Source organism: Mesoplodon bidens (assembly GCF_964165515.1).
Source record: "Mesoplodon bidens genome assembly, chromosome: 2".
NCBI classification, from domain to species: domain Eukaryota; kingdom Metazoa; phylum Chordata; class Mammalia; order Artiodactyla; family Ziphiidae; genus Mesoplodon; species Mesoplodon bidens.
Genome location: NC_138177.1, coordinates 121625531 through 121639718, shown reverse-complemented (window position 1 = coordinate 121639718; position 14188 = coordinate 121625531). Strand labels below are relative to the sequence as shown.

Sequence of the window (14188 nt, the reverse complement as noted above, 5' to 3'; positions counted from 1 at the left end):
AGATCTAGATTTGCCCTCCTAGATAAGAGCACAGTTTCTCCAAAATACCCTTTCCCCCCTCCCTCCCTCCCTTGCTCTCTATCTCTCCCTTTCCTTCTCTACCTACCTTCTCTCTTCCTTTCTTGCTTCCTTTCCTCTCAGATATTCTGAGCAACTTGGTCCAAAGACTGTACTTCAAGAACAAACACAACTAGAATGTGGTCCCTTGCTCAGTTTAAGGTGGATTGCTAAGGAGCAGTTAGTTACTTACTGATCCTTCTGTGTTTGGAAACAAATAGTGAAATATCTGCCTTATGTGGCTTTTGGAGAAAAAATGGAATGACTTAACTATACTAATCTTAAGAGAACAAACATGGAAATGAAAAGGGGTGCATCACATAGTTCCAATGTATTCTCTTTAAAAAAATTTTGAACATCAGTTTTCCACATTCATCCAATACACCAAATAAAAAATGTCTTTTACAGTAATTTAAAGATGACATCAACTCATGAAACTTAGGTTATAGTTGGATTTTTTTAAACCAAGTCAACCTTTAGATTAGTAACTTTATAACACAGTACCTATAAGTTAAATACCATCTTACCCACAGCACTGTACAACTAGAGAGTTTAAATAAATAGTGTTTTAGGTCTTTGTGTATAAATCTGCTTTGCTGACTAAGCAATAGAAATCCCAAGGATGGTAGGCAGGAGGGTGGGAGGAAGCCTGATTTGGTATCAATTACTGAAGCTTTGTTTCATCAGAGCCAACAGGACATCTAGCTTTCTCCCCCAAGTAGTCCACAAGCTAAAAAGAAATATGGTTTATTTTACAAATATTGAATCATTATGTTGTACACCTGAAATTAATATAATGCTGTATGTCAATTATACATCAATTGAAAATTTTTTCAATATGGTTTACAAAAATAATAATAATAATATACAATTAGCAGCTATTGAACCAAAAGACTATTCTAAGAAGCCAAACAATACTAGCATAATCTGAAAATTACAACTCACTCAGAATTGCCTGAAGCATGTAATCCTTCTGTCTCAGGACTGTAATCACCACTTGCCCATGTCAGCTGGCTTGCCCCTGGAGGGTTAGGCTTTGGAAGTCGATGAGAGGCTGGACAGTTAGGTGCTGCCTGCTTCAGATTCAGCAAGAATGGGACACTGGCCTGAGCATTAAGGATTTATTAGGTGTGAGATCAGAAAAGACCTCACTTGGTCATTTTTTTCTCAGATGTTCTTCTGAAACTGAAACTTAAAAGCAAGACCTTGGCCAGTGTCTAACTTTGACCATTTTCCACCTACAGTAAAGGAGGACTATGCATGCTGAGACTCCCATGCCAGCAACGTGACACATCACCCTGTTTCCTCTATCTATTTAGCCCTTCATCCCTCAAGGCTCTGCTCCTTCACCTTGTTATAAAGATGACAATTAAAAGCAAAGAGACTTGTCAGTTCCCACAGCATTTGTAGCAAAATGGAAGAGGCTCAGAGAATTTCACAGAAAAATACTTTTTCCACTCAAATGATATAGGATATTTCAAGATGTTTTTAAAATACCAAAATATTCTTGCATTCCAATGTGAGCTTTTTTTATTATGAAAACAAACATATTTAACAATAATATATACATTGTACTTTCCCAAAATATGAAAATAGTACATATTCACTACTTAAAGCTTGAAACAATAAAAAGTACAGAGAAGAAACCAAAAATATCCTAGTTTCACCACTCAGAAACAAATACTAGTTAACATTTTGCCAGATTTCCAAGTATTTTTTACTCTTACTTAGATGACATTTTGTATCCCATTTTATTCATTTAGCAATATATTGTGACTATATCCACATATCATTAAATAAGAACTATTCTTCAATAACTGCACAGAATATTCTAATAAGGTTTTACTAAAATTTGGCTAACCAACTGTCTAGTGTTAAATATTGAATTATTTCCATTTTTGTGATTATAAAGCTACTTAAAATACTACTTATAATTATTTTATTATTTCTGGCTATTGCCTTAGGATAAATTGTTGGAATTGGAACTGCTGGGTCAAAGAGCATGATAATTTTTGTAAGCTTTTGATATATGTTTCTCTTTGTACTTCAAAAAAGGAGGTATCAATTAACAATTTCACCTATAATGATGAGAGGACTTATGTCCCTGTACTATTGCTGACAGTTCTCAATTTCCACCAATTCTTTCTAAATTTGATAATTTAGTTATTGAAAAGTGGTAGCAAGGATATGGTTTGCAATATTAGTAGGCAACCTTTCCAAATTCATTCCCTCTCCTCTGCTTGCTTTGAAACTACACAAATTGTTCCCATCTTAAAACATGCTAAGAAGAATAACTGATGCAGAAGAACGGATAAGTGATGTGGAAGATAAAATACTGGAAATAAATACCACACAGCACAATAAAGAAAAAAGAATGAAAAGAATTGAGGACAATCTCAGAGACATTTGGGACAACATTAAATGCACCTACATTAAAATTATAGGGGTCCCAGAGAAGAAGAGAAATAAAAAAGCAATTGAAAAAGTATTTGAAGAGATTCTAGTTGACAACTTCTTTAATATGGGTAAGGAAATAGTCAATCAAGTCCAGGAAGTGCAGAGAGTCCCATGCAGGATAAATCCAAGGAGAAACACGCTAAGACACACATTAATAAAACTATCAAAAATTAAATACAAAGAAAAAATATTAAAAGCAGCAAGGGAAAAGCAACAATTAACATACAAGGGAATCCCCATAACCATCTTTCAGCAGAAACTCTGCAAGCCAAAAGGGAGTGGCAGGACATATTTAAAGTGATGAAGGGGAAAAACCTACAACCAAGACTACCCAGCAAGGATCTCATTCAGATTCGATGGAGAAACGAGCACCTTTACAGAAAAGCAAAAGCTAAGAGAATTCAGAACCACCAGACCAGCTCTACAACAAATGTGAAAGGAACTTCTATAGGCAAGAAACACAGAGAAGAAAAGGACTTACAATGACAAACCCAAAACAATTAAGAAAATGGTAATAGGAAAAAACATATCGATAATTACCTTAAATGCAAATGGATTAAATGCTCTAACCAGAAGACATACACTGGCTGAATGGACACAAAAACAAGACCCGTATATATAGGCTGTCTACAGGAGACCCACTTCAGACCTAGGGACACATACAGACTGAAAGTGAGGGGATGGAAAAAGATATTCCATGCAAGTGGAAATCAGAAGAAAGCTGGAGTAGCAATTCTCATATCAGACAAAATGGACTTTAAAATAAAGACTATTACAAGAGACAAAGAAGGACACTACAGAATGATCAAGGAATCAACCCAAGAAGAAGATATAAAAATTGTAAATATTTATGCACCCAACATAGGAGTACCTCAATACATAAGGCAAATACTAACAGCCATAAAAGGGGAAACTGACAGTAACATGATCATAGTAGGGGACTTTAACACCCCACTTTCACCAATAGACAGATCATGCAAAATGAAAATAAAAAAGGAAACACAAGCTTTAAATGATACATTAAACAAGATGGGCTTAATTGATATTTATGGGACATTCCAACCAAAAACAAAAGAATACACTTTCTTCTCAAATGCTCTTGGAACATTCTCCAGGATAGATCATATCTTGGGTCACTAATCAAGCTTTGGTAAATTTAAGAATATTGAAATCATATCAAGTATCTTTTCTGACCACAACGCTATGAGACTAGATATCAATTACAGGAAAAAGTCTGTAAGAAATACAAACTCATGGAAGCTAAACAACACACTACTTAATAACCAACAGATCACTGAATAAATCAAAGAGGAAATCAAAAAATACCTAGAAACAAATAACAATGAAAACACGATGACCCAAAACCTATGGGATGAAGCAAAAGCAGTTCTAAGAGGGAAGTTTATACCAATACAATCTTACCTTAAGAAACAAAAAACATCTCAAATAAACAACTTAACCTTACACCTAAAGCAATTAGAGAAAGAAGAACAAAAAACCCCCAAAGCTAGCAGAAGGAAAGAAATCATAAAGATCAGATCAGAAATAAATGAAAAAGGAATAAAGGAAACAATAGCAAAGATCAATAAAACTAACAGCTGGTTCTTGAAAAGATAAACAAAACTGATAAACCATTAGCCAGACTCATCAAGAAAAAAAGGGAGAAAATTCAAATCATTAGAATTAGAAATGAAAAAGGAGAAGTAACAATTGACACTGAAGAAATACACAGGATCATAACAGATTACTACAAACAACTATATGCCAATAAAATGGACAACCTGGAAGAAATGGACACATTCTTAGAAAAGCACAACCTTCCAAGACTGAACCAGGAAGAAACAGAAAATAAAAGCAGACCAATCACAAGCACTGAAATTGAAACTGTGATTTAAAATCTGGCAACAAACAAAAACCTAGGACCAGATGGCTTCACAGGCGAATTCTATCAAACATTTAGAGAAGAGCTAACATATATCCTTCTCAAACTCTTCCAAAATATAGCAGAAGGGGGCTTCCCTAGTGGCATAGTGGTTGAGAGTCCACCTGTCGATGCAGGGGACACGGGTTTGTGACCCAGTCTGGGAAGATCCCACATGCCCTGGAGTGGCTGGACCCGTGAGCCATGGCCGCTGAGCCTGTGCGTCCAGAGCCTGTGCTTCACAACGGGAGAGGCCACAACAGTGAGAGGCCCGTGTAAGACAAAAAAAAAAAAAAAAATATATATATATATATATATATATATATATATATAGCAGAGGGAGGAACACCCCCAAACTCATTCTACGAGGCCACCATCACCTTGATACCAAAACCAGACAAAGATGTCACAAAAAAAGAAAACTACAGGCCAATATCACTGATGAACATAGATGCAGAAATCCTCAACAAAATACTACCAAACAGAATCCAACAGCACATTCAAAGGATCATACACCATGATCAAGTGGGGTTTATTCCAGGAATGCAAGGATTCTTCAGTATACACAAATCAATCAATGTGATGAACCATATTAACTAATTGAAGGAGAAAAACCATATGATCATCTCAATAGATGCAGGAAAAGCTTTTGACAAAATTCAACACCCATTTATGAAAAAAACCCTCCAGAAAGTAGGCATAAAGGGAACTTACCTCAACATAATAAAGACCATATATGACAAACCCACAACCAACATCATTCTCAATGGTGAAAAACTGAAACCATGTCCACTAAGATCAGGAACCAGACAAGGCTGACCACTCTTACCACTATTATTCAACATAGTTTTGGAAGTTTTAGCCACAGCAATCAGAGAAGAAAAAGAAATAAAAGGAATCCAAATTGGAAAAGAAGAAGTAAAGTTGTCACTGTTTGCAGATGATATGATCCTATACATAGAGAATCCTAAAGATGCTACCAGAAAACTACTAGAGCTAATCAATGAATTTAGTAAAGTAGCAGGATACAAAATTAATGCACAGAAACCTCTTGCATTCCTATACACTAATGATGAAAAATCTGAAAGAGAAATTAAGGAAACACTCCCATTTACCACTGCAACAAAAAGAATAAAATATCTAGGAATAAACCTACCTAAGGAGACAAAAGACCTGTATGCAGAAAACTATAAGACACTGATGAAAGAAATTAAAGATGATACAAACAGATGCAGAGATATACCATGCTCTTAGATTGGAAGAATCAACATTGTGAAAATGAATATACTACCCAAAGCAATCTACAGATTCAATGCAACGCCTATCAAACTACCAATGGCATTCTTCACAGAACTAGAACAAAAAATTTCACAATTTGCATGGAAACACAAAAGACCCCAAATAGCCAAAGCAATCTTGAGAAAGAAAAACAGAACTGGAGGAATCAGGCTCTCAGACTCCAGCCTATACTACAAAGCTAGAGTAATCAAGACAGCATGGTACTGGCACAAAAACAGAAATATAGATCAATCGAACAAGATAGAAAGCCCAGAGACACACCCATGCACATATGGTCACCTTATCTTTGATAAAGGAGGCAAGAATATACAATGGAGAACAGACAGCCTCTTCAATAAGTGGTACTGGGAAAACTGGACAGCTACATGTAAAAGAATGAAATTAGAACACTCCCTTACAAACACCATACACAAAAATAAACTCAAAATGGATTAAAGACCTAAATATAAGGCCAGACACTATAAAGCTTTTAGAGTAAAGCATAGGCAGAACACTCCATGAGAGAAATCATAGCAAGATCCTTTGGACCCACCTCCTAGAGAAATGGAAATAAAAACAGAAATAAACAAATGGAACCTAATGAAACTTAAAAGCTTTTGCACAGCAAAGGAAACCATAAACAAGACGAACAGACAACTCTCAGAATGGGAGAAAATATTTGCAAATGAAGCAACTGACAAAGGATTAATCTCCAAAATATACAAGCAGCTCATGCAGCTCAATATCAAAAAACCAAACAACACAATCCAAGAATGGGCAGAAGACCTAAATAGACATTTCTCCAAAGAAGATATAGAGATTGCCAACAAACACATGAAAGGTTGCTCAACATCACTAATCATTAGAGAAATGCAAATCAAAACTACAATGAGGTATCAACTCACACTGGTCAGAATGGCCATCATCAAAAAATGTACAAACAATACATGCTGGAGAGGTTGTGGAGAAAAGGGAACCCTTTTGCACTGTTGGTGGGAATGTAAATTGATACAGCCAGTATGGGGAGCAGTATGGAGGTTCCTCAAAAAGCTAAAAATTGAGCTACCATACAACCAAGCAATCCCACTACTGGGCCTATACACTGAGAAAACCATAATTCAAAAAGAGTCATGTACCACAAGGTTCATTGGAGCTCTATTTACAATAGCTAGGACATGGAATCAACCTAAGTGTCCATTGATGGATGAATGGATAAAGATGTGGCACATATATACAATGGAATATTACTCAGCCATAAAAAGAAACGAAATTGAGTTATTTGTAGTGAGGTGGATGGACAAAGAGACTGTCATACAGAATGAAATAAGTCAGAAAGAGAAAAACCAATACCGTATGCTAACACATATATATGGAATCTAAAAAAAAATAAATGGCTCTGAAGAACCTAGGGGCAGGACGGGAATAAACACACTGACATAGAGAATGGACTTCAGGACATGGGGAGGGGGAAGGGTAAGCTGGCATGAAGTAAGAGAGTAGCATGAACCTATATACACTACCAAAGGTAAAACATATTGCTAGTGGGAAGCAGCTGCATAGCACAGGGAGATCACCTCAGTGCTTTGTGTCCACCTAGAGGGGTTGGAGGGAGACGCAAGAGGGAGAAGATATGGGGATATATGTATATGTATAGCTGATTCACTTTGTTATACAGCAGAAACTAACACACCATTGTAGAGCAATTATACTCCAATAAATATGTTTTTTAAAAATGCTAAGTATCTTGAGCAATTCTATATCAGAAGAAAGTTTTGCCAAGAACTTTTCATTTGAATTTTAAGAACATAAGAAGGCCATAAAAGCTGAGTAAATATGTATGAAGGTTTATTCCAATTTCCCAGTCACCTTGAAAACTATGCGTGTTCTTTGATCATTCTTTGTGTAGCCAATCAATTATCTTCCCAACAACTCACTATGACAAAATTCATGATTTACATCATCTACCTATACAGTAAAGATGTTCCTGTGTTACCTTTGTCATTGAAACATTGCTCACAAAAATCCAGGATTAATCACAGCTCAAGACCACAGCTGTTCGAAGATAACATACTCAGAAAGCTAAATTCTATCCTCCATACAGTAGCAGGAATCTTTTCAAAACTTTCAGCTCATGTCATTTGTATGCAATAATTTTTCCAATGGCTTCCTACCTCAGAATAAACTCCTCCCAATGACCTATATGTTTTTCTCTCTGGCCTCATTTCCTCCAGTCTCTGGCTTGTCCATTCTGCTCCTGTCACACTGACCTCCTTCCAAATTCTTCACTCAACAACGATGCTCCCAATTTAGACTCTGTGTATTTGCTGGGTCTTCTGCTTCCTGTGCTCCTTCTTCACATGACAGAGTGGCTCACCCCCGCACCTCATTCTGGTCTTTGCTCAAATGTCCCCTCACTGAGAGAGGACAGCCCTAAAAAATACTTCCCCTTCCTCAAACCATCACTCTATGTCCTTACCTTGACTTTCTTTTCTGCTAGCACTTAACCCAGATGCCCCATTACATGTTTATCTTTCACTTGTTAGGCACATCTCCTCCTTGAATATAAACTCCCATATAGGGAAGGACTTCGTTATGTTCACACCAGGAACAGTGTGGCATAAAGCAGATACCTAACAAATATTTCAGAAGAAATCTATTGAAACAAACAGCTATATACTTTCACAATTCATTCAGAAATTGTATTTAGACTGCAACTCATAACACGTGATTTTCTTGTTCTTTCATCAAGACCATTCTATCCTGCCTATGTGATGATAAAATTGCATTTTACTTTAGTTCTAACAATTTTTAGGTCTATATTACCTGGCCAAGCACTATGACTTCCGCTGATTCATGTATAAAAGTCTAAAATGCCTACTTCTACATACATTTTACTTTATACTATATAATACTTTATTCTTAATATATTATTTATATTCATAATGTATAAATTATATTAACTTCACAAATCTACATGAATTGTTCCATCATTAGAACACCATGTGTCACAATGCATTAAGACAGCTTAAACTAAAAATAACAGAGAAAAATAAACACACAAAAATAACACTATGCCCTATAATACTGAATTAACTCTCAAGGGCACTATCTCATTGTAGCTAGCAATTATAATCTTTTACTTTATCCACTTCACTGCATATGACATATCTTTTATATAAATTCACCTGATTTGTTGGTGGACTGGACAAAGCCCAATTAAGTGTGACATATTATAAAATAGTAGAAGGAAGTTATCGTTTTATGTTATCAACCTGAAAGGTAAGAAGGCATTGACTGTAATACTTTACATATTTATACATTGCTATGATCTTAAGTGAAAACAATTCAGATTAAGTTGTATTAACTTAGACACAACAAAACATCATTAATTGTACGTCATTTTTTTAGCCCATAGACTTATTCTTAACATAATCACAATTTTTATTCTAGATCTAGTTGAAATTGATTAATTCAGTGCTATACAAAATGAGATAGAATATTTTACACATTATCTCAGACCCCATTTCACTGCAATCTAAGGTTCTAATCAGGGAGCTAAATAATACACATGTTTCAATCTTCACCAGCCTTCTGATCTAACTCATATAAGCTGTGACCTAAATGACCTTCATTTCAAGCATATAACTTTGATTCTATCCCTCTCTCCCTCAGCCACCTAACTGAAGGCTTAATTAAGGAGGAAGAACCACCATAACCTCTTTGCTTGGCATCAATATCAATATAACTCACGATACATTCAAGACCTGGTTTACTTTATCTGAAATTTTCTTAAGAATATAAAGGCTTTTGAGAATATCTGTCACTTCCTTTAGTCTATTATTCTAAATATTTACAAATTTATTGCATCATTTCCTTGAGTTTATTTTAAAAACATTAGCACCCAGCTGTCATAATCTACTAATCCTTAGGTTTTGATACCATAATCCTTCTACATTGTTCTGAATATTTTACATGGTCTTTGTTTTATTTTGCTTATTAATATCTTATTTTCCACTGTACTTTATTCACTCTGCCTCTGGGCCTCCATAATCCAGAAATTTTGTTCTTTTGTGGAAGATGGACCATAGAACAAATCTACCAGTTCTTACACAGAAAGCAAGATATTTTTAAGAAAAGTTGCAAACTTATGATACTAAGGCAATACAATGGCATAATATATACAGTAAATAAGAATAAAAGTACAGTTATATGTGCTGATATAAAGATATTCAGGATACAGTGTTAAGTGAAAAAAGCAAGTTGTAAAACAAAAATGTATCATGTTTCCATCTGTATATAAAAATAAGGTCTATATATATATAATATATGAATGCACTTACATATGTGTGTATACAGAGAAAATTTTCTGGAATCATGCACACAAAAAAACTTATCCACAGTTATCTATCTCTCAGGAAAAAGAATAAAGGCCAGGGAAGGAAGCCTTTAGCTTTCATCTTATTCTCATCTGTTCTGTATTGTATAAACTTTTCAACCAATCTTTTCTAAGAAAAATTTTTTTTTTCAGAAACCTTAAAATGTCTATTACCTTTGATCCAGAAAGTAAACTTCTTGGAACCTAGCCTAAGAAAATAATTATTGATTTCAAATTATTATAGGTAATAAGATACTCCTAGTAGTAGTGAAAATAGGAAAAATAGGGAAATGTTTAAATTATGAAAAAACCACAGAATGGAATAATACACAGACATTAAACATATTCATGAAGATTACATAATAACATAAAAATACTTATGGTATAAGGTTAAGAATAAAAAACAAAATATAACATTTTATGGAAATATGAAAATATAACTTGTAAACTCTAACTTTAGAAATAAAAAGACTGACCATATGTTAAAGGTGATTTTTGTGTGTGATAAATCTATAGATAATTTTAAGACCGCTTTTTTCTATTTTCTAAATGTTATTTCATAAGCTGTTAATGAAAAATAAACACTGATAAAGAGATTTGGTACATATATTAGAGCATAAGAGAGATAAATAGTCATAAACGTTGCCATCTAGTGTTGAACCCACCTCAATGAAAAGATAATAACAAAATGTTTTAAAATTACAGATGTCATCAAGTCAAGAACACAGGTTTCCCATAAGAGTTGAGAAAAATAATAAACCTATACACTCTTCATTTCACAAATCCAGAGGGGGAAAAAACCCACTCTCTTCCAAGTGATATCCTAGTCGAATACTTCTGTTATTCTATCTGTCCCCTAATTTCAGCCTATATCATGTGCATCTTATTTTACAAAAAGTTGTCTACTTCCATAAATCCAGGTAAACAATCTAGTTTTCTGAAATGGAAATAAAAGAAATACTAGTAATAATGTCAGTGTTGCTACTGAACTTTAACATCCCTACCTTTTTGGTCAGCAGTTTGCCAAATTGTACAAATTTTCTACATTATACATTACATGTACCAGAATTGAATGACAAAATCCGAGATCAAAAATTTGAATTATTTTATAAAAGGGCTTCAAATGTATGTTAATAAGAATCTTTACTCACATATGGCAAAATCATTTTGAAAATGTTGGGGGTCTTAATGTTATAATTCTAAGGCAGAGGTTGGAAAATTTTTTCTGTAAAGGGCCAAACAGTGAATCCTTAGGGCTTCGTGGGCCATAGGGTCTCTGTTGCAACTAGTTAACTCTGCCCTTGTAGAGCAAAAACAGCCACTAAGAATATGTAAATAAATAAGTCTGACTCTAGTCCAATAAAACTTTATTTTCCGGCACTGAAATATGAATTTAATATAATTTTCACATATCACATATTCTTCTTTTGATTTTTTTCCAACCATTTAAAAATGAAAGGAAAAAAAAACATTCTTCGCTCACAGGCAATACAAAAAGAAAAGGTGATAGGCCAGATTTGGCTTGTGGGCTGAAGTTTGTCAAACTGCTCATTCTAGAGTTTTTGTTTAACTTATTCCAAGGTTATATCCCTTGCTACTTCCTGCTGTTTGGCATGCTTAATCCTCCTCCATTCCACCTTCAAAATCTTATCTAACCTTTAAAGCCTTCCTCAAATATGTCCTTCACAAAAACTTTCAAGGTGACTTCATCAAATGAGTCTTCTCTTCTTTTGAAGCCCCATACCATTTGTACCTTCTCTGGTTTTACATGTGACTACTGACCTTGTCCAGTTATTGGTGTGCCAAGCCTTCCTCTTAACATTTTATGGAAGGAACCCTGTCTTACACATTTCTTATTGACCACAGTGCATAGTAGAAGGTTAATGATAATGACTGAATGGAAAGATAACTATTCAACATACTCAATTCTTAGCTGTAGGCACCAGTGGTTTAATAACAGCCTTTAAGTTTCTAAAATACATGTTATAGACATTAAAAACATTCATAAGTTTTAAAATGCAGATGAATTTTAGTACTATTAAAATGTGACAACAAATTTTACCTTGGAGTCAAAAAGAATTCCCACCATGTTGGCAGGGTAGACAGATGGGAGAGATCAGGGAAAGGCCCGAGATACAAGTTACAGGGCACAGCGTACTATGTGAGAGCCAAATAGCTGCAGACACAACCGGCCATCCACAGGACACAACTCAATCCTTTAACTGTCCTCCTAAAGTTGAGAAAAGTATCAGACCTTCTATGTGTCTAAAGTACTGGGGCCTGATCACCTTAGGACACGCTTCAAGAGTTTCTATGTCAAATGGAACTGTCCAACACACCCAAGAAACCCCTGGATCAGAAAGTTACTCAGTTTCAGAGAACTTAAAGTGCAGTTTGGAGTTTTCTATGAAATTTTTATATTTTTATTTAACTATAAATTCTTATTGCACAGATAAAATAGGACACCTTTAGAAACTGGCACCACTCTCCCTGAATTCAAATCCTAGGAATGCTTCTTATTAGCTGTATGATGCTTGACATCTTACTTAACCTCTACAAATCACAGTTTTGTCATCTGTAAAAAGGAGATAATTATAATAGAACCTAACTCATGGGGATATTGGGCTGTTGTGAGGATTAGACGAGTTAATATATGTAAGTGTTTAGCACTGGCACATAGCAAGCACCTATCAATGTTAGCTACATATATATATATAAATGCATATTTGGATAAGAACAAATAGCATTGCTAATACTAAATAAACTCTAAAATACCCTTGCCTTCAGACATGTATTGTGTTTTACTTGATTCTTGAGATAGCACTGCCATAGGAAGGAATTTACAGAAAATAGGAAACAGGCTACTTAAGAATTATCAAGTAATTTTTAAAATGCAATAAAGGAAAACAACAGGCTGAAAACACATGTATGATCATGTGACACAAAGAGAAATAGGAAAAAATTGAATCCCTCCGGCATTATCACAATAGTATTTCCCAAGCTTTGACAGAGTGCAATGATCAAGATCAGCTTCCATGCAGAGAGACAATGGCAGGTCAACTCAATGGCCATACTTACCATCTTTATCCATCCTACGGGGACCTGCCTTTTTGTCCTTCACCTTAGCAGTGCTTCCTTCCCAAAGGTTACTCTTACTCTTTTCCTTGTCTTCCTTGGAATCATGTTCCCTGGACTTCTCAGATAAGTCCTCTGCAATCACTCGGGTTCCTTTCTCTGCTTCCTCTTCAAGAACATTCTCCAAGTTTCCCTGTATTGGCAGAGGCTTGATCTTCACATCTGCTTTTATTATTTCTTGGTCTTCAATTTCAATTTCTAGAGAATTCTCAATTGGAAAGTGGGTTTTTCCTGGCTCATCATTTTCACTCAACTCCTGAGAAGATGGACTTCGGACACTTTCATTTGGACTGTTTTCAGCGTGGGCTTCCCTGTCCCCCAGTGCAGATTCATCTTCACTGCAACTAGAATATGAGTGACTTTTGGATGAGGTTGATGAAGCAGTTCTTATATCTACAAAAATTAAAAATGACAACATCATTGCTTTTGCATAAAGGGAAATTTAATAATAATAATTGTGGGAATTATGCTAGTAATTAATCATACTAAAATTTTTAATATAGTTTAGTAGATTTGATACCCTTTCCCCATATATTCCACATAATTTTCATGATAAAGAAAGACCTATGTAATCTGTGAGTCTATATAATTTTCAATACGAAGTCGCATTTAACTGAAAACCAATTATATTTGTTTATTTGTTGAAAGCCATTTCACTGGAAAACCTTTGTTAGTATCTATTTTGTTATAGAAGAAATTGAATTATCTTTTACTTGTTCAGCAAGAGCACTTATTTCATTATCATCTTGGATGTATCAACAGTATCCTCTATGCATAAAGTTTAAATTTTTATCTACTGTAACACCCGCCATACTGGTACACCCTGGTAGCTCGGTATGGTAAGAATATCTATGCATTTGCATAATACCTAGATACTTAATATTTTGAGATAATGCTTGTGTGTGTGTGTCTGTGTGCATGTGTGTGGGGGGGAGATCTGGTCTTTTTTATGGGTTCCTCAGAAT

The 14188-nt window shown here is 34.9% G+C and overlaps 1 protein-coding gene across 1 annotated transcript in view; it reads right to left on the bottom strand.

Moving 5' to 3' along the window:
* ERICH3 (glutamate rich 3) overlaps nucleotides 1–14188 on the bottom strand; it is a gene marked incomplete at its 5' end in the record, with an annotated part of 112013 nt that overhangs the window by 9657 nt on the left and 88168 nt on the right. The window contains 1 exon segment of the mRNA XM_081214258.1: nucleotides 13167–13616. Coding sequence (XP_081070384.1) covers nucleotides 13167–13616 — 450 coding nt within the window.